The following is a 27718-nucleotide window of genomic DNA, read 5'->3' on the forward strand; positions in this document are numbered from 1 at the left end:
TACTGTAGTTTCTTTATTTTCCAGGCAGATGGGTGTAACTGAAGGCAGAATTTATCATACTGCATATAAGATTCCTTATACCCAATTTTACTAAACAAATCCGATGAAATTATGCAAACATATTTTAAAACAAATGGCATAGAAGTTGTTGGAACCCCTACAATTATCTTTAAGGGGTGGGATGGAGAACTGACAGAAGAGTGTGTATTGGAATAGTGAAATTGAAAGGACAGGTATGTTAATAGAGGTCAAAGGGGTGGTTAATCTGAAAGGTTGACCAGCCTTAAACAAACTGATAGGAAACTTAAAAAAGATTTGGGTTTAATGGAGATTGGGAACAGGAATGAAGTTCAACTAATTCTTATTTTATGAAAACTGGCCTTGGCCCATCCCTAATGAAAATTAAATTCTACTAGTTACAAGTGGAGGTTATGAAGTGTGATTTATATAATGATGAGAATAAGTAGCTAATATATTATTGCCAATACCTTAATAAAAATGTTAAGACATTTTGACTTGCATATTCACTTACTTCAGCCCTTGCAAAGACATCTGCCTGCCTTTGTTTAAATTACACTGTCTGAGTTTCAGAGTGCTGTTGTCAAGCTGTGCCATGCTCTAAATGTCATTTTTGAAGCTATGAAAGGATGAGTGCAAATATGTATTAGGGCATGAATGCAGATCAAACAGTTAACTTAGCCAGAAGAGGCACCATGGGGAAAAGACAGCTTTGTTTTGTTTACAGTGAGGAATAATAAGAAATAGATACAGTCAGAGTCACATACCGAAGGGGAAAGATAGAGGCTTGCCAGGGTAGTTCATGCTGATACAGATTCAAGACAAATCATGTTTTGAATTTTAAAACTAGCGGGATGCTGTTCTGCTCATATGAAACATACACAGAACTCACATATTTTCATTTAGTTTTATGGTTTTGGAATTTGCCATTCCATTCCTTTTCTTTTTTTTATACACTAGTCTGAAAAATTCAAGACAGTGAGATTATTTTATTTCATTCTCTTACACACAGTGCTTGGCTTTAAGTCATAAGTTCAGATCTGAACTTCTGAAATAATGCAAAATTAGTAGAGAGAACAAATCTTTTTGTGGGGGTAGGAAGTGATTAATATTCATAGTCTAAAATTAAAGTTGTTAAGCCTGGGGAAGCTCTATAAACTTACCAAGCTCTCCCAAATTTGAGACCACTCCCTTAGGGTAGGTCTATACTTACCTGCCGGGTCGACGCGTAGCATTCGACTTCTCGGAGTTCGAACTCTGAACGCACTCCCGTCGACTCCGGAACTCCACCACCGCGAACGGCGGTGGCGGAGTCAACGGGGGAGCCGCGGACTTCGATCCTGCGGCGTCTGGACAGGTAAGAAGTTCGAACTAAGGTAGTTCGACTTCAGCTACGCTATTCGCGTAGCTGAAGTCACGTGCCTTAGTTCGACCCCCCACCCTAGTGTAGACCAGGCCTTAGTTCTATTATCAGAAGTGCTAATACTAACGCGGACAGGCCAAGCCTTGAAGACTGTCAAGCCCCATGTCTAAGGCTGGGAAGAGGAGACCTGCACCCTTTATGTGGCTGGTTACTGCTTAAAGGTGTAGGAGCTCATGTTAATGAACTCCTTACTCTTTCTTTCCCCCCAAACAGTGCCATGAGCATTTCCAACCCCCTCTCTCCATGCAAAGAAGTGCAAAAGGGCTACAGTTATCTTCATGTGGCTCCTGTGTGCAAAGACAGAGGGTTTGAGGATGGGTATTCATCTTCTAAAAAGAGTAATAACAGATGTTACCATGTAGCAAAATGTGTGGGAGTGTAGTGGTTACTGGAGTTCTGGCCCTTTTCCCTCCCTGATTACCAGGAATCACAGTTTCTTTATCTCGGTGAACTTTCTCCTCTTCCCTTGGTTGGCAGATTTACTTTGGAGCTCTCTGCCAGGAAGATGAGAAGTACACCAGAAGCAGGAAGCCTGCCAATCAGTGGGGCTACTGGATCATTAAGGTGCTAAAAGAGCTAACTCTGTTTTGGAGAAGCTAAATTAATTCTTTGCATCAGTCTTCACTGCAGAGGATGTGAGGCAGATTCCCACACCTGAGCCATTCTTTTTTGGTGACAGAGCTGAGGAACAGTCCCAGATTGAGGTGTTAATAGAGGAGGTTTTGGAACAAATTGATAATTAAATAGTAATAAATCAGCAGGACCAGATGGTATTCACCCAAGAGTTCTGAAGGAACTCAAATATGAAATTGCAGACTAGTACTGTAGTATGTAACCTATCACTTAAATCAGCCTCCGAACCAGATGACTGGTGGATAGCTAATGTAATGCTGATTTTTTAAACAGGCTCCAGAGGCAATCCTGGCAAATACAGGACAGTAAACCTAACTTCAGTACTGGGCAAATTGGTTAAAATATAGTAAAGAACAGAAATATCAGACATATAGATGAACACAATATGTTGGAAAAACATCAACATGGCTTTTGTAAAGGGAAATCATGCCTCAATAATCTATTAAAATGCTTTTCCACAGACTTGTGGAAAAGGGTGGTCCAGTGGATATAATGTACTTGGACTGTCAGAAAGCCTTTGACAAGGTCCCTCACCAGAGGCTCTTCAGCAAAGTAAGCTGTCATGGGTTAAGAGGGACGGTCCTCTTATGGATCAGTAACTGGTTAAAAGACAGGAAACAAAGGGTAGGAATAAATAGTCAGTTTTCACAGTGGAGAAAGGTAAATAGTGGGGTTCCCCACTGATCTGTACTGGGACTAGTGCTGTTCAACATAGTCATAAATTATCTGGAAAAGGTGGTAAACAGTGAGGTGGCAAAGTTTTCTGACTATGCAAAATTATTCAAGATAGTTAAATCCAAAGATGATTTTGAAGAATTACAAAGGAATTTCACAAAACTGGGTGCCTGAGCAACAAAATGGTAGATGAACTTCATTGTTGCAGGGGAGGGATAGCTCAGTGGTTTGAGCATTGGCCTGCTAAACCCAGGGTTCTATATTCAATCCTTGAGAGGGCTGTTTAGGGGACTGGGGTAAAAATCTGTCTGGGGATTGGTCCTGCTTTGAGCAGTGGGTTGGACTAGATGACCTCCTGAGGTCCCTTCCAACCCCAATATTCTTTAAAAAAAAAAGGCAAAATAATGCACATTGGAAAATATAATTCCAATTATACATATCAAATGATGGGGTCTAAATTACTATTACCACTCAAGAAAGAGATCTTGAAGTCATTGTGTATAGTTCTCTGAAAATAACTCCTCAATGTGCAGTGGCAGTCAAAGAAGCTAACCGAATGTTAGGAACCATTAGGAAAAGGGTAGATAATAAAACAGAAAATATCATAATGACACTATCTAAATTCATGGTATGCCCACACCTTGAATACTGAATGCAGTTCTGGTCATCCCACCTCAGAAAAGGTATGTTAGAATTGGAAGTACAGAGAAGGGCAACAAAAATGATTTGGGGTACAGACAGCTTCCATACAAGGAGATTTTATGAAGACTGGAACTGTTCAGCCTAGAAAAGAGATGACTAAGGGGGGGATATGATAGAGCTCTATAAAATCATGAATAGCATAGAGAAAGTGAATAAAGAAGTATTATTTACCCCTTCACATAACACAAAAACATGGAGTCACCCTATTAAATGAATAGGCAGTACATTTAAAACAAACATAAGGAGGTACTTCCTCACACAATGCACAGTCAACCTGTGGAACTCTATCCGGGGATGTTCTGAAGGCCAAAAGTATAAGGAGTCTCAAAAAAGAATTAGATAAGTTCATGTAGGATAGCTCCATCAATAGCTATTAGCCAAGATGATGAGGGATGCAACCCCCATGCTCTGAGTATCCCCATTTTCTGACTGCCAATAACTGGGACTGAATGACAGAGGATGGATCACTCGATGATTGCCTGTTCTGTTCATTCCCTATGAAGCATCTAGCATTGGCCACTGTCAGAAGACAGGATACTGGGTTAGATGGACCATTGATCTGACCCAGTATGGCTGTTCTTATGTTTCTTATCTTCGTTTTTACATTGTCTCTCTCTGGCTGGCGTTAAATAAGCCTAGAGAAATCCTGCCTTCTCTCTTTCTGGTATATGGTGTTGTCTCTCAGGTTACTGGGAGATCTTTGAATTAAAGCACTGAGTCTCAATATGGAGGTACACATCTCTCATTTTTACTGGACAGATCTATATTGCATGAGTGTCTACATACTATACTGACTAATCTCATTGTGTCTTGGCCCAGCATTCTTTGGGAGAAATGTGAAAATGGAAGGATTTTGTGGGGTAGGTTAAGAATTCTTGGGTTGTTCTTAAGTCCAGGTCAAGAATCAGGATAGAGATCTTCCTTGTGTGTGTAATTGTTACAGCTGCTCAGTGCTGTGGTACACCAAACCCCTAAGTAGAGTCCTACCAAATTCACAGCCATGAAAAACATGGCATGGATCATGAAATCTAGTGTCCCCCATGGAATCTGGTCTCCCCTGTGAAATCTGGCTATTGTAGGGGGTCGTGGTATTGCTGCCCTTACTTCTGCACTGCCTTCAGAGCTGGGTGGCCAGAGAACAGTGTAACCTTATCCTTTCTATCAATGAATCAATCACTTATCTCTAAGTTACAATTTAGCAGGTACTAGCATTAATTTACTACTGCCATCAGATATGACAAAACAAAACAATGCACCTGTTATGGTGTTGTTAATTATGCTACCCCAAAAAATTCATTGTGAATAATTTTATATACTTTAGTGTCTCACACTGTAACAACATGGAACAACACTGAATTAAGCAGGATAGTAAGTGTTTACACTGAACACAAGAGTACTTATTGGCAGTGTTCCCCCTAATTTTCCCACCCAGATGAAGAATGAATTTTGTTATGTGCACTAATATGGAGGTGATGTGTGACACATAACAAAATTCATGTGTTGGGGGTGTGGCCAAGGGGTTCAGAGTGTGGGAGAGGGCTCAGGGCTGGGACAGAGGGTTGGGGTGCAGGGGGGTGAGGGCTCTAGCTGGGGATGCAGGCTCTGGGGTGGGGACGGGGATGAGGGGCTTGAGGTGCAGGATAGTGTTCTGGGGCTATGCCAGGGAGAGAGGACTCCCCCCAGCTCTCTCTCCCCCCAGCAGCACCTAGGCTGTGGGGGAGAGGTGTCTCTCCCCACCGTGGTAGCTCCGGGGCTGGGGCTGCAGGATAGGCACCCCTTGTGACGAACTGGGACTGTTCTTAATGTGGCCTTTGAATGCTGAGTGGGAAGTGTTGGCCTGGGAGGACGGTCTGCATTGGGGGATGGGAGACTGGCCTTGAGGGAAGATACCTGAGCATGTAACGTGAGAACCCAGGAAGGGGTTAGAGGCCCGGTGACACCTCTGCCCAGGAAGCTGAACAAAGGCTGGGAGGAGGAGACGCTGGGGAATGAGAGAGTTTCAAGAGCTGGTCTGGGAATGGAGAGAAGCACAGACGGGGCTCTGACCCCCCAATGGGGCTGTGGTGCTCCTGGGATGACCTAATTGGGGAGGATCCTGTTGTCTGTACCTGCAAGACCTGTCTTTGACTGTGTTCCTGTCATCTAAATAAGCCTTCTGCTTTACTGGCTGGCTGAGAGTCATGGTGAATCACAGGAAGCCGGGGGTGCAGGGCCCTGACTCCCCCACACTCCGTGACATCCCTTCCCTGGCAGGTCTGGGCCAGAGTTGGGTTTGGGCCGGGGGAGGGGTACTGCAGCAAGTCCACGATGGAGCTGGGCTTGGCCCATGGGAGGGCCGCTTCGGCGGCAGTTGAGTCCGGGCCGAAGTAGGGGCACCCCAGCTGGTCCAGGCACCCTGGCCGTGGCAGACTTGGGACTGGGGGAAAGGTGCCCCAGCAGGTCCCTGGGTGGGTTCCCTGAGTGGCGCTAGGAAGGCTGCTGCGTGGCCGTGTAGCTTCCAGGGAACTTAGGGCTAGTCTACACTTACCAGCCGGGTCGACGCGGTGAGTTCGACTTCTCGGAGTTCGAACTATCGCGTCTAATCTGGACGCGATAGTTCGAACTCCGGAAGCGCCGCGGTCGACTCCGGTACTCCACCACTGCAAACGGCAGTGGCGGAGTCGACCTTGGAGCCGCAGACTTCGATTCCGCGGCGTCTGGACGGGTGAGTAGTTCGAACTAGGGTACTTCGAATTCAGCTACGCTATTCACGTAGCTGAATTTGCGTACCCTAGTTCGACCCCGCTTCTTAGTGTGGACCAGCCCTTAGTTTACTGGGTCCTTCGTCCCATCTGCCACACTATTGACAGTCATGGAAAGAAAGAGTAAACCCACTTGGGGATGTCTGTATTAGTAGATCATTTGGAGAGAAAATAGTGGACCAAATTCTGAGCTCACACCAGTGTAAACCAAGAGTTATGCCTTTGAAGTCATTCTAGTAAGATCAGAATCAGGCCCACAAATGCTTATGATAAAAGACTTGGGGTCATATTTTCAAAACAGCTTACTCTTTGTTTAGCTGTGGCCCTTGAAAATCAAGAGTGATCCTGGGTGGTCTGGAAGTGTGGATGAGCAGTCACATCGAACAGTTCCATGCTGTGAAAATCATTGGATACAATGAGAAATTGATTTGCATGTGCTGTTTCACAATAGCTTAAAATGATTTTCATAATGTAGCCCTAGCTCCCTCTGCTTTGGGTCTATAACACAAAGTCAGGCCGGATAGCTGCAAGAGGGTCTTGGAAGGCTGATACGTTAGCCCCAGAATGTTAAAAGTCTTTTTCCTACAAACTGAGAAGGAGTTACCTCAGGTCAATTAGGGACACCTGATTCCAATTAAGGGCTGCCTGAGGCCTTTAAAAAAAGCCTTCTCTGGGCAGAGAAGACGGGAAGGGAGAGAGCGAGAGAGAGAGAGAGAAAAAAGCTGTTGCCAGACTAATGGCAGCAGAGAAATAAGCCGCTCCAGGGTGAAAGGCTGTGCTCCTTCCTATAGGGGAAACAGCGAAACCTGAGTGCCTGCTAGGGGGAGGACTAACACCCCAGGACAATCAACAGGATGACACCCTGCATCAGTGAGGGGGTAGAGAAAATTACCCACCCTGGTTTTTTGTTTGTTTATGAGACTGTTTCCTTTTCGTTTGGTGGAGGATCACCCTAACGGCCGACCCTCAGTCCCGAAATTAGGACTAAGGGAGCACAGGAGGGGGAAGGCAAACCCTGCCCTGAGAGGGGCTGCTTACCTCAGGCCGACCATTGCCAGAGGGGGAAGCGCTAAGTCTGGTGAGAGAAAAGAGGTGCCTTGCCGCACGTGGTGTTAGCAGTGGGATAGACTTCATGGCAAACCATCACAGGGCAAGGTAAATCACTTCCACCCCCAAAATGGATGACATAGTGAGGGCACTGGTACAGGCCCCGGCAGCAAAACAAAAGACTACCAGGGTCTAGATGGCTGCCCAATAGGAGTCAGTACAGCTACACCAGGAAATGAATTAACTGCTGATGTGCCAGCAGCCCAGGATCGAGCCACCCTGAAGGAGGTCATGAACCAGCTGAAGGCCCTGACTGTTCTGATGCATGGCCATGATGGGACACGGTCCCTAAGGGCAAGTAGTTACCTACAGAAGATGACATTGGAAGATGATGTGGAGGCATATCTTCTTGCCTTCGAGAGAATGGCCCAACATGAGGTCTGGCCCCAAGACCAGTGGGCCAGCATCCTCTCCTCATTCCTGTGTGAGGAGGCCCACAAGGCCTACTATAACATGGCAGTGGAAGCGGCTACATTTACCCCCAGCTGAAGGCTGAGATTCTGGCGAGGTCCAGGGTGATGACAGCTCTAAGGGCTCAGAGGTTCCATGAGTGAAGGTATCAGGATGGCAAAGCACTGATGTCCCACCTGTTCGACCTGATCCCTCTGATGAGGAATTGGCTGTGCCCCAAGATCCACAACCTGGAGAAAATTATGGAAGTCGTAGTCTTGGACAGGTTCAAGAGAGGACTACTGCCAAATCTATGAGAATGGGTCAGCCAAAATGACCCTCCTCCTATGATTCATTATTTGCCCTTCTAGAGAGACACTTAATGGCCAAAGAACTTTCTCGGACTACCAGGAAAGAGATGCGCTGGATCAAGATTCCAGTCCCCGCCCCAAGGGCCTGTGCTTCTGAAGCACTAGGCAGAACTATATTGGGAGGGGGGGAAGGAGGTTGAAGAGTGGCCTGAGGCCGCAAAGGGACTTGGGGACCTGGGGAGAAAGGATCATGAGGTAAGGCCCACTAGCCCAAAGAATAGAGGGATAGCTCGAGTAGGATATAGGTGTTATGCTTGTGGGGAAATGGGGCATATAGCGGCCCAGTGCCCTAATGTGGAGGAGCCCATGCAGTGCAATCTGAGATATCATGAAGATCTTTGTGGCTTGATAAACCTCGTGGGAGTCGCGATGACCCCCCATATATATATGCAGCCAGTTAGGATGAATGGCATACAGAACATTGAATTAGTGGACTCTGGAAGTGCTGTCATGCTGGTCTCAAGGAAACTTGTGGGGCAAGACCAGTTGTCTCGGGCCAAGCGCACTGGAATAACCTGTGTACATAGTTCTGTTAATTATTATCCAACTATTCCTGTACAAATTGAGGTCTGGGGGAATACCACAAGGGTGATGGTGGGGGTGGTCCTGAAATTCCCATATCCAGTCCTTATTGGATGAGACTTCTTAGGGTTTGGAGGCCTACTCCCCATAGAGGAGTCAGAGGAGGGTAGTGACCCCGGGATTAATACAGTGGCCCCAGTAACTAGCCCTCTCCCGGTCTTCTGTGAATTAGCCCAGGACTTGTTCTCTACGACTGGGAAGCCTTGGAAGACTAGGTGAGAAAGGAGGGCAGACAAGAGGTTGGGAACCAGGATCTTGGCCCAGAACCAAAAGGCTGCACTCGTAGGGAAGAAATTGTGTCCAGCTGGCAGGGGGTGATGCAGAGAGTCGATAGGTTAGAAGCTGGACCCAATTCCACTGAGAGCAACCCTGAGAGAGAAACAGAAGTAGGTCCCCTTGAATTTGAGCATATTGGACCCTCATTTGAGAATTTTGGGCAGGATCATGCCAATGATCTGCTATACAATAATTAGAAAAGAGATAGTTGAAGTGAATGGGGTCCCAGTGGAGGGGAAAACCCAAGTACCAGGGCCATATTTCATGATAAAAAGGGACCTATTATATAGAGTAGTCTGACTGCAAGAGCAAGAGGTGGAGCATCTCTTGGTACCTTGAAGGCACCATAGGGCAGTGTTGGACCTAGCTCATAGTCATTTATTTGGAGGACATCTGGGGCTAGATAAGACCCTTGATTGAATTCTACGGAGATTCTTTTGGCCAGGAGTTTATATGGAGGTACAACGATATTGCGTCTCCTGCCCAGAATTCCAATTGCATATCCCCGCACTGCACTTGAGGGTCCCTTTAGTACCTCTGCCAATTATCAAAGTCCCATTCAAGAGGATAGCCATGGACTTGATAGGCCCACTGGAGAAGTCAGCCTGGGGCCATCAGAGTGTGCTTGTTGTTCTGGACTATGCCACCCAATATCCAGAAGCCATACCCCTATGAAACACAGTGTCCAAGACGATAGCTAAGGAATTAATCAAAACTTTCTCTAGGGTGAGATCAAGGAACCCCCTTTGTGTCAAAGTTGATGAAAGACTTGTGTGCAGTGCTCCACATATGGGCCCTAAGAATGTCAGTCTACCATCCACAGACTGATGACCTCATTGAATGCTTTAATAGGACACTGAAGAACAGGATACAGAAAGTGGTGAGCCAGGACGGGAAAAATTGGGATATCTTGACACCTTACCTGATGTTTGCTATAAGGAAGGTTCCCCAGACTTCAACCGGGTTTTCCCACTTCGAGCTGTTAAACGGTCGCCACCCCTGCGGCAAACCGGACATCGCTAAGGAGGGCTGGGAAGAACAACCTAACAAGGGAAGAAGCATCATTGAGTATGTGATGCAGATCAAGGACAGGATAGCCAAAGGTCCCCCATAGTGTGGGAACACATGGAGAAGGCAAAAGAGGCCCAATAGATGTATTACAATTGCCGAGTGACAGCCCAGAAATTCCAGGTGGGAGATTGGGTAATGGTGCTGGAGCCCACAGCTAAGAGCAAGCTCCTGGCCTGATGGTAGGGGCCATATGAAGTAACAGAAGCCATTGGGGAGGTCAGCTATCAGGTTCAACATCCTGATCACCAGAAGCTAGAACAGATCTACCATGTCAACCCTATTGAAACCCTGGCAAGACATGGAAGCTCATTTGGTCATCCTAGTGACATCACCCCAAGAAAGCAAACATCAGGGACAGTTAGGGATATCCCCTAAATTGACCCCTGAACAATGAGCAGAAGTCATCAATATGATCGAACGGAACCATGACATGTTCTCCGAGAAGCCAGGCGGGACCACAGATATTCATGACCACATCGTCACGGATCCTGGAATAAAGGTGAATGTTAAGACATACCGGATCCCAGAGGCAAAAAGGGAGGAGATCAGGACCGAAGTTGGGAGAATGCTGGAGCTCGGAGTCATTGAGGAGTCTCATAGTCAATGGTCCAGTCCAGTTGTCTTGGTACCTAAGCCAGATGGCAGCATGAGATTCTGCAGTGACTTCTGAAAATTAAACGAGATGTCCCAGTTTGACCCCATACTTTGGATAGACGAGCTAATCGACCGGTTGGGAAAAGCTAATTTTTTTGTCCACCCTTGTCCTGACCAAAGGCTATTGGCTAATCCCTTGGGCCAAGGAAGCCAAAGAAAAGACTGCCTTTTCAACACCAGAGGGATTGTACCAGTACACAGTCCTCCCTTTTGGATTACATGGGGCTCCCGCAACCTTCCAGTGGCTTATGGATAGGCTGTTGCGTCCACATGGCAAGTATGCGGCCACTTACCTTGATGGTGTCATCATACCTAGCCCAGACTGGGAGACGCACCTAGAAAAGGTGGAAGCAGTATTGGATAACCTGAGGAAGATGGGTCTCACTGCGAATCCCTCCAAATGTGCAATAGGGCTAGCAGAAGCCAAATACCTTAGGTATGTAGTGGGGAGGGGCAGAGTGAAGCCCCAACTGAGCAAGTTAGAGGTGATACAAAGTTGGCCCCATACTGATCTGGAAGAAACAGGTCAAAGCATTCCTGGGAATAGCTGGGTAGTACAGGCGATTCATTCCCCACTTTGCTACCAGAGCATACCAGTTGATGGATCTAATAAAAGCCTGGGGCCCAGACATAGTGAAATAGACCAGCGCAATTGAGGAAGCTTTTACAGATCTGAGGACTGCCCTCTGCAGTAACCAGTGCTAGTATCCCCGGACTTTAAGAAGGAGTTCTTGCTGAAAACGGATGACTCTGAGGTCAGGTTGGGAGCTGTGCTTTCTCAAATGGTAAGAGAGAAAGAACACCCAATCTTATTCCTTAATAGGAAATCCCTGCCCAGAGAACAAAGGTATGCCATGGTAGAGAAGGAATGCCTTGTTGATAAGGTGGGCCATGGAAACCCTCAGATACAACCTACTTGGACGGAGGTTTACCCTCGTCACTAACCATACCTCCCTGAAATGGATGCACTGGAACAAAGAAAGAAATGCAAGGGTAATGAGAGAGTTCCTGTTGTTACAACCTTTCCACTTCAGAGTGCAACACAGGTCAGGGACCAGGCATGGCAAATCTGATGGCCTGTCAAGGGTGCACTGTTTTTTGACCCAAGTAGCCCAAACCCATGGTGTTGAGCAGGGGTATATGTCTGTGTGACAAAGTGAGGCCGGATGGCTGCAAGAGGGTCTTGGTAGGCCAATATGTTAGCCCCAGAATGTTAAAGGCCCTCTTCCCTATAAGCTGAGAAGGCGTTACCTCAGGTCAATTAGGGACAAGTGATTCCAATTAAGGGCTGCCTGAGGCCTTTAAAAAAAACCTCCTCTGGGCAGAGAAGAGGGGACAAGAGAGAGAGAGAGACAGACAGACAAGCTGCTACCAGGCTAGTAGCAGCAGGGAAATAAGCCGCTCCAGGGTGAGAGGCTGTGTTCCTTCCCCTAGATGAAACCTGATGCCTGCTAAGGGAAGACTGACACCCCAGAGCAACCAACAGGATGACACCCTGCACCGGTGAGGAGGCAGCAAAAGTTACCCCCCTGGGTGATTTTTTTGTTTATGAGACTGTTTCCTTTTTGTTTGGTGGAGGATCACCTCCTGGGCCAATCCTCAGGCCTACCCTGAAAATAGGACTAAGGAAGCACAGAAGAGGGAAGGCAAACCCTGCCATCGCCAGAGGGGGAAGCGCTAAGTCTGGCAAGAGAAAGGAGGTGCCTTGTCACACAAAGCACTGTGTCATGCCTTGGAAAATGTTAAAATTTGCTCATCTATGTCTTGATAACATTGTTAGTACAATAACAGATGTGATGTGTAAGATTTGTGAGTGCTTGATCCAGCCCATCAAACCAACACAATCTTTCCATTTGCAGATTTCCAGTGCTTACACTTATCTTCAACTTTCAGGAGAGGTGTGTTGTTTGTATCTTAAAAAAGATACAGCAGGCCCAGACCCTTGTCTTCAGCCAAGGAATGTGCAGAACAAATCAGGCCTGATTCTGGGGTCACGGTATGCAGGGCTGGTCCCTGGGCATATATTAGGGCAGCCTGAGGCTTCTGCTAATTTTCTTCTGCTACCAATTCCACAAGGGGCGGAAACCATAGCCAGGCTTTGGAACAACCTGTGAGTTTCCCAGCCAGACACACTTTCCTCCAGTCACTGGCAGAGAAGGTAGGGTAGCAATCTTTATGTAGGCTTTTCATCACCAGAGAATCTCCCTATGCTTGAAATCCTTCTTGGGCCACATATATGTTTATCAATGACCAGGTTGTGTGTGCAGTGTGGTGCAAAGTGACTTCACTGTTTCGGAGGATTTGGCCAACGCATTTCCTGAGAATGGTAGGAAGAACTGAGAATTAACCTTATCACCATTTTGAGGCAAAGAGACATACTTTCTGAGCAGTAAATAACTGTAGCTGTTGCTTAATAGCGATCCGTATACTAACACCTTTCATTTAATGGCAACATTTTGCTCGGACCCGATCCTGTTCCATTGACTTTAATATTAATTGGATTCGGATATTGGCAGCAGGCATTCTGCTTACCACTTTGTTTTTAGGAAGAAAGTCCCTGGCCACAGGCAGGTCTCTGGGGCTGTAACCAGGGAAGTGCTGGGGCTGCACACTGTCTTTCCATGTGCTTTCTGGTCTGCATCCTGCCCTGGCACTGGAGTGCTGGGTTGTGCTGAGCCCTGGCCTCAGACAGGTTTGTGGGTGGGGGAAAGCATGTCCCAACACTTTCTTCCTGGCTACAGCCAAAAAGGTCCACAAAGTGTCTTTGATCCTTCTTCTTATATTCAGTATCCATATTGGATTCTAATGAACTCATGTGCTTATGCAATATAGTTGTTGGCTTATATGTGTGTTTACTACCATAATATAGCTGTTGTGTGTAGCTATTAATGTAGTTTAACTTGCTCTATCACTGCTGTGGTGCTGTAAACATAGAACACAATGTAGTGTTTTGTTGATGTGCTTTACAAATATTTGTTTTGCAGACTGCAGTAATGATGTGTTCCGCTGTGCTACTGGGAAATGCCTCAATTACACCTTTGTTTGTGATGGATATGATGATTGTGGAGACCTGAGTGATGAACAAAACTGTGGTAAGTGGGAGTGTTACATTTTTCTAAAAGCTTTAATATAATAGCATTGTCTAAACTGACAGAATCTTTTCCCTTACCAGACTTACCAGAAACAGAAATATATCCGTGTGTTCCACTTTATTTAGCAAGGAAGTGAACACAGATTAAAGTTTGTGGCTCTTCATAACTAATTTAAAAGATTTGGAGAATTCTATCATTCAATGCTTTTTCAGCAAATGGTATTTTTACACAATTTTTATGTTTTATACAAATCAGGTGCATATTTTATTGAAGAAATGTTGACTTTGTTATTTATTGTAAACTTATTCAAGTTGTGTTGTCTGTTTTCCAGCTAATTCAGCAGCTCATATGAGACAAAATAGAACCTAAAAATGCTGCATATCATTGGTGCCAGCAGAACATTATGACTAAACTCTTCCTGCATAAGTAGCAGGACAGACTTGTCCTTCTTGACCATCAGCCATTCACTGCTCTTTAAATCCTGTTCTCCACTGAATTTCAAGGCTCTTTCCACTGATAATTATCTTCCTACCTCTCTGATCACTTATTCAATGTCTTGTTTGACAGATCCTCTTGGTCTCACAATCCACATTACATCTATGGCTGGCTTGAAAATGGGAATTTTTCCCATAGAAATTTTAAAGTCCCCATTTGAAATTTTGCCACCAGGAAATAATGGTTTCCTGAGGCAAAATTTAAAGAGTTAGTGCAGAAAAACCTTATTTTTCCAATTTTTGCCAGAGAGAAAAAGTTAAACAAAATGAAAGTGCTACCTTCTCTCTGAAAGAGCTACCATTAAACATGAAAAATAATATTTTTGTTAAAATAAAGAAAACTGTTCCTTTTTAGCTTTTACTTTCATTTTCATCTCACCTCCCAGAAAAGTGGGAGGAGAGAAGGTGTCCATTTTTTAACAATTTCAAAACAAAAATTTTCAAAAATACCAAATAAATGTTTTTTCTAAAAAAATGTATTCAATATATTTAAATGGAAAAATTAATAAAAAATGAAATTTGATTGAAAAAAGATTTTGACAAAAGCTCTTTTTTTATTAAAAACCTTTTCATTAAAAAAAATCCGTCCAGCTTTGATCACATCTTGTCTTCCTGATATTACTTTATCCTATATAATGCCCCTAAGATTCAATCTTTTTTCTCTGTATAGTCTACCAACGGCTTGTTCAAGTGTTTATTGTCTTGTGCCTTGGTTATTGTAATCTCCTCCTCACTGCCCTGGATACTTCCAGTCTTGCCCACCACAAGTCTGTTAGGTCGGTTTTGAGTAGTAGGCAGTACTAGCTGCTTTGATGGACAACAGGCATTAGTAACCTGCAATAACAAAAACTCTCCACAACTGTCCCACTGATTTTTTTCTTGTAATTTTTTTTCATTGAATCTGATCCCTTTTACTCACAGTGAATAGGCCCAAATCCTGCAAGCACTTAATCTTGTGCATAGCTTTCTTCATGTGAGTAATCTTCATATGACTTATGAATTTACTATATTTCAGTGGGATTTCTTATGTGAGCAAAGTTATTCATGAATAAAGACTTGTCTACTATAAAAAGCTGTACTGCTTCAATGATACAAGTATAGTTAACCTCCCTAGTCCAGATGCAGTTGCTTTACAAGGGTATAGCTATTCCTGTAGGGGAAGGGAAATAACTATACAGGTATAAGTCACCTTTCTACTGATATAACTATTTTGGGAGAAAAAAATCACACCCCTAACCAAAAGATTATTCCAAAAAATTTTAAGTATAGACCAGACCTTAGAGTATGTCTGCACTTAAACCACTGCAGCTGCAGTGGTGTAGCACTTCAGAGTAGACGCTTCCTATGCTGATGGAAGGGATTCTTTTATTGGCATAGGTAATCCACATCCATTAGAGGCAGTAGCTAGGTTGATGGAAGAATTCTTCCTTCAACCTAGCACTGTCTACACTGTGGGTTAGGTTGGCATAGCTACATCTCTCAGGGGTGTGGATTTTTCCTTAATCCTCAAGTACTTCCATTGGAATCTATCAAAGGGACTACTTGTGCTGTAAGGTATTACTCCTGGTGAGCTAAATTGGTAGAATCAGGCCCTTACCTTGACATCCTGGCCCCATTAAGGTGCTCAGTTGTGTAGCATGGTTGGTAATAATTTTTTAGAAAAATGGAAACAAGTTAAACTTCCTAATTTAATAGCATAATAACAGAAAACACTGACATAAAAACAATGTTTGACAGTGATTACTCTCAGATTTGTTGTGTCCCGTTCTCTCTTCCTCATCTTTAACATACTCTCAAGAACTTTTATACCAAGTGTATTCTGTATATTCAACCTTTCCTAAGGGTTCGACAAAGAAAGTTTCATTACTTGAGGAAACAGAATAATGAAAGGGCAAAATAAGGCTAAGACTTCTGTCTTTTCTTGGAGCTTTCTTATGGAAAGTTCTTGGCCTCTTCCAAAGATTAGCAGGCTAGTGGGATCATGATGTGTCCCATAATGTAATGCAGATCTGTTTTTACTTCTAAATAATTTTATGGTGGGAGTGAAGAAAGAGATTTTCCCTCTACCTTAGCCAAGAAGGCTGGCAAAATAAATAGCTGTGTTTATACTAGATAAGACCGCAAGAGCTTTAGTCTTCTGAAGAATGCTTTGTTTATCTGGGAATCTTAGTTATTTTCATCTGGGAACCAGTGTTTGGGGAGTTCATTCCAACTCTCAACTGATGTCTTCAGCTGGGTGTGTAATAGGAAGAAGTAGCGTTTCCACAAACAGAGTATCATTGCCTCCTGCTGTGTCTTATGGCAACCTAAAATTTTTATATTGTTACTTCTATGTCTCTGTTCATAATCCTTTATCTTATCTTTCAATAGGGACAGATAGATCTCTTTGAAAATCTTTTACCTTGGCCTCTTTTTGGTGGTGCAGCATCTTTGGCCATCAAAATTCTTTCTTCAGCATGACCTGTTTTCTCTGCAATATTGGCCACAAAGTCTTCCAAATCCTTGTTGGAGATCACTAGTGATTCCAGCAATTCTTTCATTTGTTGGAGTTTCTCCAAGACTCTTTTAAAATAGGAGGCATCCAAGGTGGTGTCTCTTCAGTCCTCTGAGCGTTACTTCACTGAGGAGCCAGACTATAGTCTATTCCTTATGTACTATTTGAGTCTTCAGTTTCATCTCTTACCTCGGAAATATTTTATTTCTTCCAGTCATATGATCTATTAGAAATTGAGTGAAATGTCAAAAACAAAACAAAACAAAAAAAATTACCAAACCAGTGGGTTTTAGTACTTCTGTGGGACCTCAACACAGCTGCTCACTCTACCCATATCACATGGCCATTGGACACATCATTTCTCAACAGGTGTTGATATGCTAGGAGAGATGCAGTTCTTCAGACAATTTGAGAGTGCTCTGTGAATTTCAGTTTGAGAACAAATACTTTATCATACTGACATCTCTATGCAGGAATTGCAAATTAAATCGATGTACTTAACCTTAAATTTCATATTCAGAACTGTCTATGAAATAATATGCTAAAATATATGGATAGAGCACAAAATTACATGTGCTAGCTGCTTAGATTCTCTGTCCAAGATATTTCCCATTTGTTAATATAAACCTAAATTACTTTATTAGGAAAAAATATATTGGTCTATAGTACGGTAGTCACTATTGGAAACATGGCAGTTGCCTTAGGGTAACATTGTGACAGGTCACAACAGCTGTACCCCCACCTCTTCCTCCAACACAGACCACTCTGAGACCTTCCTGCTTGTGAACACCAGCATGTACTTTATTTACAGTGTCTCAGTCCCTCTATCAGTGCATATCAGTGCAATCACATCCTTGCACTGTTTTCTGGCCCTTTCTTCCAGGGGTGAGTGGCTGAGATGTCTCTACTCCAAGAGCTGCCTTGTCAGGCTCTCCTAGCCTCCTCTCTTCCCCCTTCCTTGTCAAGCACTTCTTTCCTGTGCTCCTTTTTAAGCACTTGCCTGCTAATGGGTTAATTAGCTCATTAACCCCTGACTTGATCTTATGACCTATGGTCCCCTCTCACATCTTGTGGGTGATTTTATGCTTGTTAGAGGTAAAATTACATTATAAGAGTGACAGGGTTGTATTGCTTATTAGCTTCGAACTTGCATGGGGGGCAAATAGATGAACATAAGTACATGGATTATTAAGGTTGCTAGAGTTAAGGGTCTGTTATACTAGGTGAAAGTTTTGTGCAGGAATGTGATTGGACGCCTGCCCCACACTAAGATCTAAGGGGTTAATAGAGCCCTGGGGGGCTGCGCAGGATGTAGCCAATCAGAGCGACTGTAATGAGCAGCCAATCAGGGCCGGGTTGGCCCATATAAGAAGGGCTGCAGAACAGAGCAGTCCTCCCTGGAGTCCTCCCTGGAGTTTGAGGAGTGAGGTGGACTGGCTGCCTTGCAGGCTGAAGGCAGCAAGCACCCTGGACAGAGCAGTGCTGCAGGCAGAGACCCAGGGAGCTAGAGGCAGCTCCTGGTGTGCTGCAGGCTGTGGCTCTGAGGCAAGGGAAAAGAGGGTGCTGGGGCCGCAGGGAAGTGGCCCAGGGAAACCTACGGAGGAGTCAGAGGGCGCGGCACAAGCAGTGGCCATCTACAGCATCCCTGGGTCTGGACCCAGACTAGTGGGTGGGCCCTGGTTCCCCACAACCCCTCTCACCACTGAAGAAGTGGCTGGACTAAGGGACGGTGATATACCCCTGGAAGTGGGGAGCACAGAGTGCAGCACAGCTGGATGGCTGTGTCACTGAAGAGCATGCCATGGTCCTGGGCGTGACATGCTTCACAGAGCAGAAGTGACAGCAGCAAGGCAACACCAGAAGAGGGTGCACTGGCAAAAAGAGCTAATTCCCAAGACAGCTGACAGGAGGCACCAGAGTAGTGAGTCACGCCCCGTCACAAGGAATTTTACTAACGGCTGAAGTGTAGCTGAAATGTGAAAGATCTAAGGAAATAACCCCAAGTCAGAAACTTTTCACTCTCCTTCTGGGAGACAAACAAGTAACCGCAAATGGGTACAGTACACCACAGAGATCTGCAAGAAGGGTGTGTGTGACACTCTGCAGCTCAACGTAGCACCCTGCAACCCCCATATTCACCACTGCCATATGTTGATATGTTTTGTACAAAGTATATCTAGCAAGGTATCATTTTAAAACTCTTGATTTGTTGAACATTAATAAAATTCCTGTTGGTTTATATGTACTATCATTGTATGTAAAGTTATGAAGTATTGCTACACATGCTGCTGAAATATGTTGTAAGGGTCGGAGACACCCACAGCCAGCCTTTCAGTTGCAACAAAGGAGGGCCAGACAGGAGTAGATGGCCCACCAAAAAGAATTGACTATCCCAGAGGCTCCTTAGAGTAGGCATGTATGCAATGGAGGCTGCTTGACCAGTGGGGACTGCCTGACCCCCATGTCACAGCAAGGATCTTTCTAGCAGCTGGAAGAAAGTATAAAAAGAGAGAGAGTGACATCATCACTTGGTCTCTCCCGCACCTCAACATCCAGAAGATCATCTGGAAGACAAAGACTTGGAACTAGGGATACTGGTCCCAGATGGATCGGAGCCCCGTCTGTGTTTTGAGGAACTGTAAGCTGCCTGTGGAGTGAGAAACTGTTTGATTCAAATCTTGCTTAGTCTGTTAAAGTTAGAATTTAGACTATTTCTATTTTTAGTTCTTAGGTAACCAACTTTGATCTCTATGCCTATTACTTATAATCACTTAAAATCTATCTTTCTATAATTAATACATCTGTTTTATATTTTATCTAAAACAGTGTGTTTTTGGTTGAAGTGCTAGGGGAATCTCAGCTTGGGTTTCAAAGGCTGGTGCATATCCACTTTCCTATGAAGAAGTAGTGAATTAAGTAATGAATTTACATTGCCCAGGCTCTGACCAGTGCAAGACAGCGGGGGAATTGGCTAAAGCCTCCCTAGTGATGGTTCCTGAGTAGCTGGGAGATCATAAGTCAGTTGGGTGTGTCCGTGCCTGTAAATGCAGTGCCTGTCAGAGGCTTGTAGCTTGACATTAACATGACCATGTGAGAAGCAGCTCAGGCTGGTAGGCTTGGAGGGCTCAGTGGTCCCAGAGTCCAGGTTTCACCCCAGGAATCCCATCACAGGGGGCTTTGGCAATGAGGTTGCTATGGAGTATGTAAGCAGTTAGACCTCATTTACAGATAGGAATTATTAAGAAAATAAGTATATAAATCATGAATATTAATATTTGATGCTTAATTACGGACACCCCAAAGGCCACATGTGGATGGGGCAGCTCTTGTCCTTATAATAATTAGGGTAAAGGAACAAATATGGTATATATCCATACTGTTACCATAAGGAATGGTATAAAATATTACACTCAGTTCCCATTTCTTTGGGTTTGTTGCATCCCCGAGATGGTATAAACTGAATCAGGACCTCCCATCTGATGGGCTCCACTTACTTTCCCTTCTATCTTGGTTTTCAATGGTCTCCATAAATTGTGAGTATGCACCATGCAAGATTGTAAGTATGAACAATACAGGAAACCACTCTACTGCACTTATCTTATCCTTATATTTATGTATATTGATTCTTTCCTACTATGTCAATTATACTTGTCTGTATTAAATAAAGTTTCTGTGTGTTTCATCAAATAACCATCTTCTCAATTAACTCTAATTAGATGCCTAGGAAAAGAACCAGTTATCTGTAACAAGTACATGTTGCTCCCCAATACATAGTCTTATAAGTGTAATAATTCTTCAGGTTACAACTTCCTAACCCCTGCCTAATCAGGCCCATCTCTGACCAGTTAGGCCTTCTCTAGGAACCTAATTAGTGTTAATAGTGACTAGAGAGCTGGTGCAAGCTCCATCTCTCTCAGCATTCTGACCTCACTTTACATCAGTTTTTGCCTTGTTCAAGGCATTTACTATAAGTATAAAATAGTTTAAGTAATACTGCAGGTTTGGTAACCTTGTGTACTGTAGTTAATCTAACAGTAAATTGCCAAATTTGTAATGATAATGACCTTTTCAGAGCATGGAATTGTCAAGCAGAGAAATAGGAATTACACAATTGGTATTAATTTTTTTCTTTTTCTTTTCTTTTTTTTCCCCCTCTCCTAATTTTTCATCAGATTGCAATCCACTGAAGCAACATCGATGTGGAGATGGAAGATGTATAACGGTAGATTGGGTATGTGATGGTGACCATGATTGTATAGACAAGTCAGATGAAGCCAATTGCTGTAAGTTACCTAATTTCTTTAGTCTCCATATCAGTATTGTTTTAACAAAATGTTAAGGATGGAATATTGCTAGAAAGACAAGAATTTAAGGTAATTTGATTTCATATAGCTTAGTAAGTGGTAAATGTCCTTGCGGGTAACATACTGTGGCAAACATAGTTAAACTAGAGGTTAGCTAATGTGATGCCAATTTTTAAAAATGGGCTCCAGGGGTGATCCTGGCAATTACAGGACAGTACGCCTAACTTCAGTACCAGGCAAATTGGTTGAAACTATAGTAAAGAATAGAATTATCAGACACATAGATGAACACAATTTGTTGAGGAAGAGTCAACATGATTTTTATAAAGGGAAATCATGCCTCACCAGTCTACTAGAATTCTTTGAGTGGGGGCTTGTAGACAAGGGTGATCCAGTGTATGTAGTGTACTTAGATTTTCAGAAAACCTTTGACAAGGTCCCTCATCAAAAGCTCTTAAGCAAAGTAAGCTGTCATGGGATAAGAGGGAAGGGCCTCTCTTGGATCAGCAACTGGTTAAAAGATAGGAAACAAAGGGTAGGAATAAATGGTCAGTTTTCACAATGGAGAGAGGTAAATAGTGGGGTCCCCCAGGGGGATGTACAGGGACCAGTACTGTTCAACATATTCATAAATGATCTGGAAAAGGGGGTAAACAGTGAGGTGGCAAAATTTGCAGTTATAAATTTGCAATTACAAAACTACTCAAGATAGTCAAGTCCAAAGCAGACTGCGAAGAGTTACAAAGGGAGCTCACAAAACTGGGTGACTGGGCAACAAAATGGCAAATTAAATTCAACGTTGATAAATGCAAAATACTGCACACTGGAAAACATAATCCCAACTATACATATAAAAGGCTGGGGTCTAAATTAGCTGTTACCTCTAAAGAAAGAGATCTTGGAGTCTGTTCGGCACTGCTGAGGCCACATCTGGAGTACTGCATCCAGTTTTGGGCCCTTCACTACAGAAAGGATGTGGACAAATTGGGGAGAGTCCAGCAGAGGGCAATAAAAATGATTATGGGGTTGGGGCACATGACTTATGAGGAGAGGCTGAGGGAACTGGGATTATTTAGTCTGCAGAAGAGAGGAGTGAAGGGGGATTTGATAGCAGCCTTCAACTACCTGAAAGGCGGTTCCAAAGAGGATGGACCTATGCTGTTCTCAGTGGCGGCAGATGGCAGAACAAGAAGCAATGGTCTGAAGTTGCAGTGGGGGATGTCTAAGTTGGATATTAAGAAAAACTATTTCACTAGAAGGGTGGTCAAGCACTGTACTGGCTTACCTAGGGAGGTGGTGGAATCTCCATCCTTAGAGGTTTTTAAGGCCCAACTTGACAAAGCCCTGGCTGGGATGATTTAGTTGGTGTTGGTCCTGCTTTGAGCAGGGGGTTGGACTAGATGACCTCCTGAGCTCTCTTCCAACCCTAATCTTCTATGATTCTATTATTGTGCATAGTTATCTGAAAACTTCCACTTAGTGTGTAGTGGCAGTCAAAAAAGCTAAAACAATGTTGAGAATCATTAGGAAAGTGATAGATAATAAGACAGAAAATATCATATTGCCTCTGTATGGTATCCCCACATCCTGAATACTGTGTGCAGATCTAGTCACTCCATGTCAAAAAAGATATATTGGAATTGGAAAAGGTACAGGAAAGGGCAACAAAAATGATTAGGGGTATGGAAGAGCTTCCAAATGAGGAGAGATTATTAAGACCAGGACTTTTCAGCTTGGAAAAGAGACTACTAAGGGAGCACATGATAGCGGTCTATGAAATTGTGACTGGTGTGGAGAAAGTAAATAAGGAAATGTTATTTACTCCTTCTTATAACACAAGAACTAAGGATCACTACATGAAATTAATAGGCAGCAAGTTTAAAACAAACAAAAGGAAGTATTTCTTCATACTATACACAGTCAACCTGTGGAACTCTTTGCCAGAGGATGTGATAAAGGCCAAGACTATAACCGGGTTCAAAAAAGAGCTAGATAAGTTCATGGAGGATAGATCCATCAATGACTATTAGTTGGGATTGGCAGGAATGCAAAACCATGTTCTGAAGTGTCCCAGGCCTCTGTTTGCCAAAAGCTGGGAATGGATGATGAGGATGGATCATTTGATGATTACATGTTCTGTTCAATCCTTCTGAAGCACCTGGCATTGGCCACTGTTGGAAGACAGGATACTGAGCTAGGTGGACCACTGATCTGATCCAATATGGCTGTTCTTATGTTCTTAACCTTTCTTTCTGATTGTCAAAATGTATTGTAGTTTCCTTCTGCTTTATTATAATTTCAATTGGAATACTGCAACTGTCATTCTTAAATTGTAAGCATTTTGGAGTAGGGACATAGTAATTTTTCAGCCCAGATACTGAGTCCCGTGAGCCCAAGTCAGCTGACCTGGGCCAGCTGTGGGTTTTTTATCCCTGTGTAGCCATACCCACTGAGCGCACAGGAGAGATAGGCTCTCCGTTCAGCTACCCAGACTGGACCAGGCAGAGCTATCAACATCCCACAGCTGATATTACATGGAAAGTCCTGCTGAGGAAAAGGCTGGAGCATGCCCACAGCAGACAGAATCTTCCAAAAATGTATCTGCAAAAATCTACTGATCATGTGTAAACTGTTTTTCCCCCCAAAGTCTTATCATTTGGCAAAATGTGGATGTTTTTGCTCAGAGACAGCTAAAGCCCACCCCCTGCCAAATTTCAAGAATGCAGGCACTGAAGATTTTTGAACAATTTTTTAACATGGGCAAAATAACTTATTTTTCCTTAGCCTCATTCTTAGAAAAAGCCAAACCATTTGGCTGAAATTTTCCAGAAGAATTTAGCCTGAGCCAGACACCTGATGAGGAAAATTTCAGCCCAGATGGTTAAAATTTGAGGAAGTTATAAGCAGCTGAAATCAGAGTCTTTATAATGATAAGTGTTCGGCTACCTTTCTAAGCATTGCTGCCAGCCCGTCCAATAATTTTTTTTTCAAAAACTATGTTTAAAAGAAATGAGAGACCTGTAGACATGTAGGATGATTGGAATGTGTTCTTGTTTCCCCAGCATGTTACAGTCAGGGTCTGGTGGAGTGCAGAAATGGACAGTGCATTCCCAGTGCTTTCCAGTGTGATGGGGATAATGACTGTAAAGATGGAAGTGATGAAGATAATTGCAGTGAAAATAAGGGTATGCTGTGTTTCATTTTCTTTGCAGTAAGTCAACCAATCCCCAATGACCCCTCTGTACTGGAACTTCCTTGTGGGAAATAAGGACATAAGGATGTCTGTCCCCCAACTGGCACACAAGAAGTGCCCCCCCCATCCCCTGCCCCTCCACGTTACAGTCAGAACTTTTTCTTAACCGCTCCTGAAGAATCTACCCTGAGGGCAGGGCCGGCTACAGACCCCAGCGCGCCAAGCGCGTGCTTGGGGTGGCATTTTGCCGGGAGGGCGGCAGGTGGCTCCAGCGGACCTCCCACAGGCATGACTGCGGAGGGTCCGCTGGTCCCGCAGCTCCGGTGGAGCATCCGCAGGCATGCCTGTGGGAGGTCCACAAGAGCCGCGGGACCAGCGGACCCTCCGCAGGCACGTCTGCAAGAGGTCCCCTGGAGCTGCGGGACCGGCAACCGCCAGAGTGCGCCCCACGGCGCGCCGCCCTGCTTGGGGCGGTGGAAATCCTAGAGCCGCCCCTTCCTGAGGGTAAGCAAAGAGAGATGGAAATGCCATTCTAGAATTTGGTTTCATAACTAATCAGTTTTTAAAAAAAATACAAGTATTCTCTGTATTTCAATTAACCCAACTGTTAAGAGTTTCCCTGAGGTTAGGATGGCACAATGGCATTTACATATCATTAGTGGGTTTTGCCAGTTGGCAAGGAACCTCCTGGGGAAAGACTCTCCTGATTGAAAACAGAGAATTAGAGAAAGAATGTGTTCTCATTGTTGAACTACTGGTTAAATGTAGGAAGCTCAGTACGGGAAAAAACAGGCATGTTGTAAATGCTCACAACTGTCAATAATGGCAGAACACAGAACTGACACACTTTGGAAAAAAGGAAATCCTTTCATATAAGTCCACTCTCTTCTGGGGTCATCTGGTGCCTTTTTCAACTCTTCTGTTCCTTTCTCTCCTCCACGAAGTTCTCTGGCCCTTCCCATTGCTATTTTAAGTCATCTCATCTAAAGAATAACTGAAGAAGTAAAGCAGAGAAATTTCAACTCATTCTCCTCTACCAAGATTGTTAGATCTTACATCTTGCATTGGTGAAAGCTACAGCAGGATAGTTTTTACATTTCTGTCATATGAAGATGTAAAACCCAGAGCCAAATGTTGCCCTCAGTTATATCTGTGCAACCCCAATCAAGGCTCAATTTCCTCTCCTCCATATTTCCCCCTTCTCTGGTGTCTGTTTTTGTTGTTGTCATTCTCTGCATCCCCAGCCTTATACTGTACTTTCCAGGTCCCTCTACTTCTCCTGTTGGAGGTTGCAAGATAGAGGGGAAAGGAGGGCAGCTGAGAAAGGAGAGTGGAATATGCTAGAAACTGTAGTACTGTTTCTAGCAGCCTCTGAAAGATGCCTTTCCGAAGTAGCCTTGTCACATCCACCTTACTTTCTGCCTCCTAAATTATTCATCGCTAGTACAAGACGATTTAGCTGACACATTGATGCATGAGGCACAATGGAATCTAGGTGCATGTCTGTCTCTCTTGCTCTCTCTCTCTCTGACTCATTGTTTTTCTTGCCACTGTGGGACTAAGAGTAACAAAATTTTATTTCTGTCAGTAAAGTGACCAGATATGTCTCAAAGATACAAGGAGCCGATCAAGAGTGAGAAGGGGCCATTATTATACAGTCAATGTTCTGAGTATATGCTTACAGCTTAAAGTGTTCCCATCTTAACACTTTAGCTGTAATGCCTTTAAATTATAAGAACATTTCCTCTTCTGTTCATTATCCATAAATATTTAGCAAAATGCTGTTAAACACTTTTAGCAATCTTCTATAGAGCAGGGACATTCATTTAGACAACCTCGTCAAGTTTTCCCACTGGGAAAGCATCTCTCTAAATTCACTTAGGACTGAAGTTCTGCCTGGTTCTTATCAGGATGCATACTGTGGAGATTGCTACTTTGCCCATTGCACGGTCCAGAGAAGAGCCAGGCAGAATTCCTGTGCATACATTTGGGAGTTCAGGGACCACCCCTTCCCTACTGCCCTTGGGGCATACAGAACAGGTTGGGCCATGTCTCAGCTCCACCATACTCCAGGCACTGGCTGTTGTACTAAGAGAAATAAGCTGCATGTTGTAAAGGCAGAGGACTTTCCTGTGCTTTTCCTAAGGGTGCAGCTGAGATCTATTCAGACTGTGTGCTTCACATATTCTGCTGTCTCTGCCATCTGAGCTTGTAAATTCTTTTGTTATAATGTCACTTTACATAACTTACAAGCTTTGTTATCAAAGCCAAGAGAACTTGTAGATTCTTTGATCCCTTCTTTGAACTAGCTTTACATAGGAGAACTGTGTGCATCTGTCTTGTATGCTCAGTAAACAGTTTACAAGGAGTCATAGCTTTGCCAAAACAATCCCTGCAATGGCTTTTGTCCTCACTTAGGACCATGCCCAGCTTTAGCTTTCTAACTTCAGTCTTTTCTGCTGTAGCTCTGTCTGAGGAAATATGACTGGAATTCTAAAGCATGAGAATAGTGCGTTTTACCAAATTCAAACTGGATGAAGGGATTTTCTCAAATTTTCTTCAAGAACTCAATTCCAGGCAGAGCCCAAACATGAAAACTCCCCCCCTCCCCCGCGTCGCCATGCTAATTTTTTTTAAATAGTGAGAAATTGGCCTTTTATTTGAAATTTCTCTATAACCGCGTAATACTACCAAATATGTGCGTAAGAAACTCCCAAATTGTGCGGATTCTTGTGTCCCACACACATGTGCAGAATCAGTTTACAGTGAAGCCAAATATTACGTTAGTGTGGGCTGGAGGTGACACACTGAAAGTCTCTCTAAGACAATTGAAAGAGTAAATTCCTATACTTTTAATGTTAATGAGAGCGTTCAGTTCAGAAATTAATCAAGCCTGGGGGAAGACATGGCATGCCCACGTGCTAGTTGACCATCTGATCTTTTAAAATAAAAGTATAGTCTCCATATACTCCATTTGAGAATGGTAATGGGAGAATCAGAGGATTTGTAGATATGGACCTGTTCAGCTAAGCTTTAACACATTCAAATACTTATCTACATCTTGTTTAAACTTTTGGTACCTCCACACCAGTCTGCCTTTGGCAAGCTTTCAGTAGCTCATGCTAGTCCTGTAACTTTGTCTCCCTCTACTGACCCAGACAGACCACACTGCCTCAGTCTGTACTTTGTATTTTGAAGGTTCTCTGGATCCAGCAAAGTATCTGTGGCACACCTGGTCTTACTCCCCCCAACCTCAAAAAGGGTGGAAAAACACTACTAGGTCCCTCCTAAGGACTTCTAGCATTTTTATGCCCATTTGATACTGGGGTTGCTTGTCATCTCTGTAGTGTAGGAGAAGACCAGATCCACCAAGGGCATCAAGACAAGGACACCAAAGAGCTGGATACTTTTGTCCAGAAAGTCTATTCTTAGGCAGCCCTCCAATTCCACATAGTGAATTGTCAAGCACCAGTCATAAAAACAGTTTTTTGATGTGGG

The 27718-nt window shown here is 43.8% G+C and overlaps 1 protein-coding gene across 3 annotated transcripts in view; it reads left to right on the forward strand.

Moving 5' to 3' along the window:
* The window catches only part of CORIN (corin, serine peptidase), a 281826-nt gene that overhangs the window by 177410 nt on the left and 76698 nt on the right, over positions 1-27718 (forward strand). For all 3 annotated transcript variants that reach the window (XM_045019311.1, XM_045019312.1, XM_045019313.1), the window contains exons 7-9: positions 13628-13735; positions 20896-21006; positions 24090-24212. In XM_045019311.1, coding sequence (XP_044875246.1) covers positions 13628-13735; positions 20896-21006; positions 24090-24212 — 342 coding nt within the window. The remainder of the gene's footprint in view (positions 1-13627; positions 13736-20895; positions 21007-24089; positions 24213-27718) is intronic.

Source organism: Mauremys mutica, chromosome 5 (genome assembly GCF_020497125.1).
Source record: "Mauremys mutica isolate MM-2020 ecotype Southern chromosome 5, ASM2049712v1, whole genome shotgun sequence".
Taxonomy (NCBI): domain Eukaryota; kingdom Metazoa; phylum Chordata; order Testudines; family Geoemydidae; genus Mauremys; species Mauremys mutica.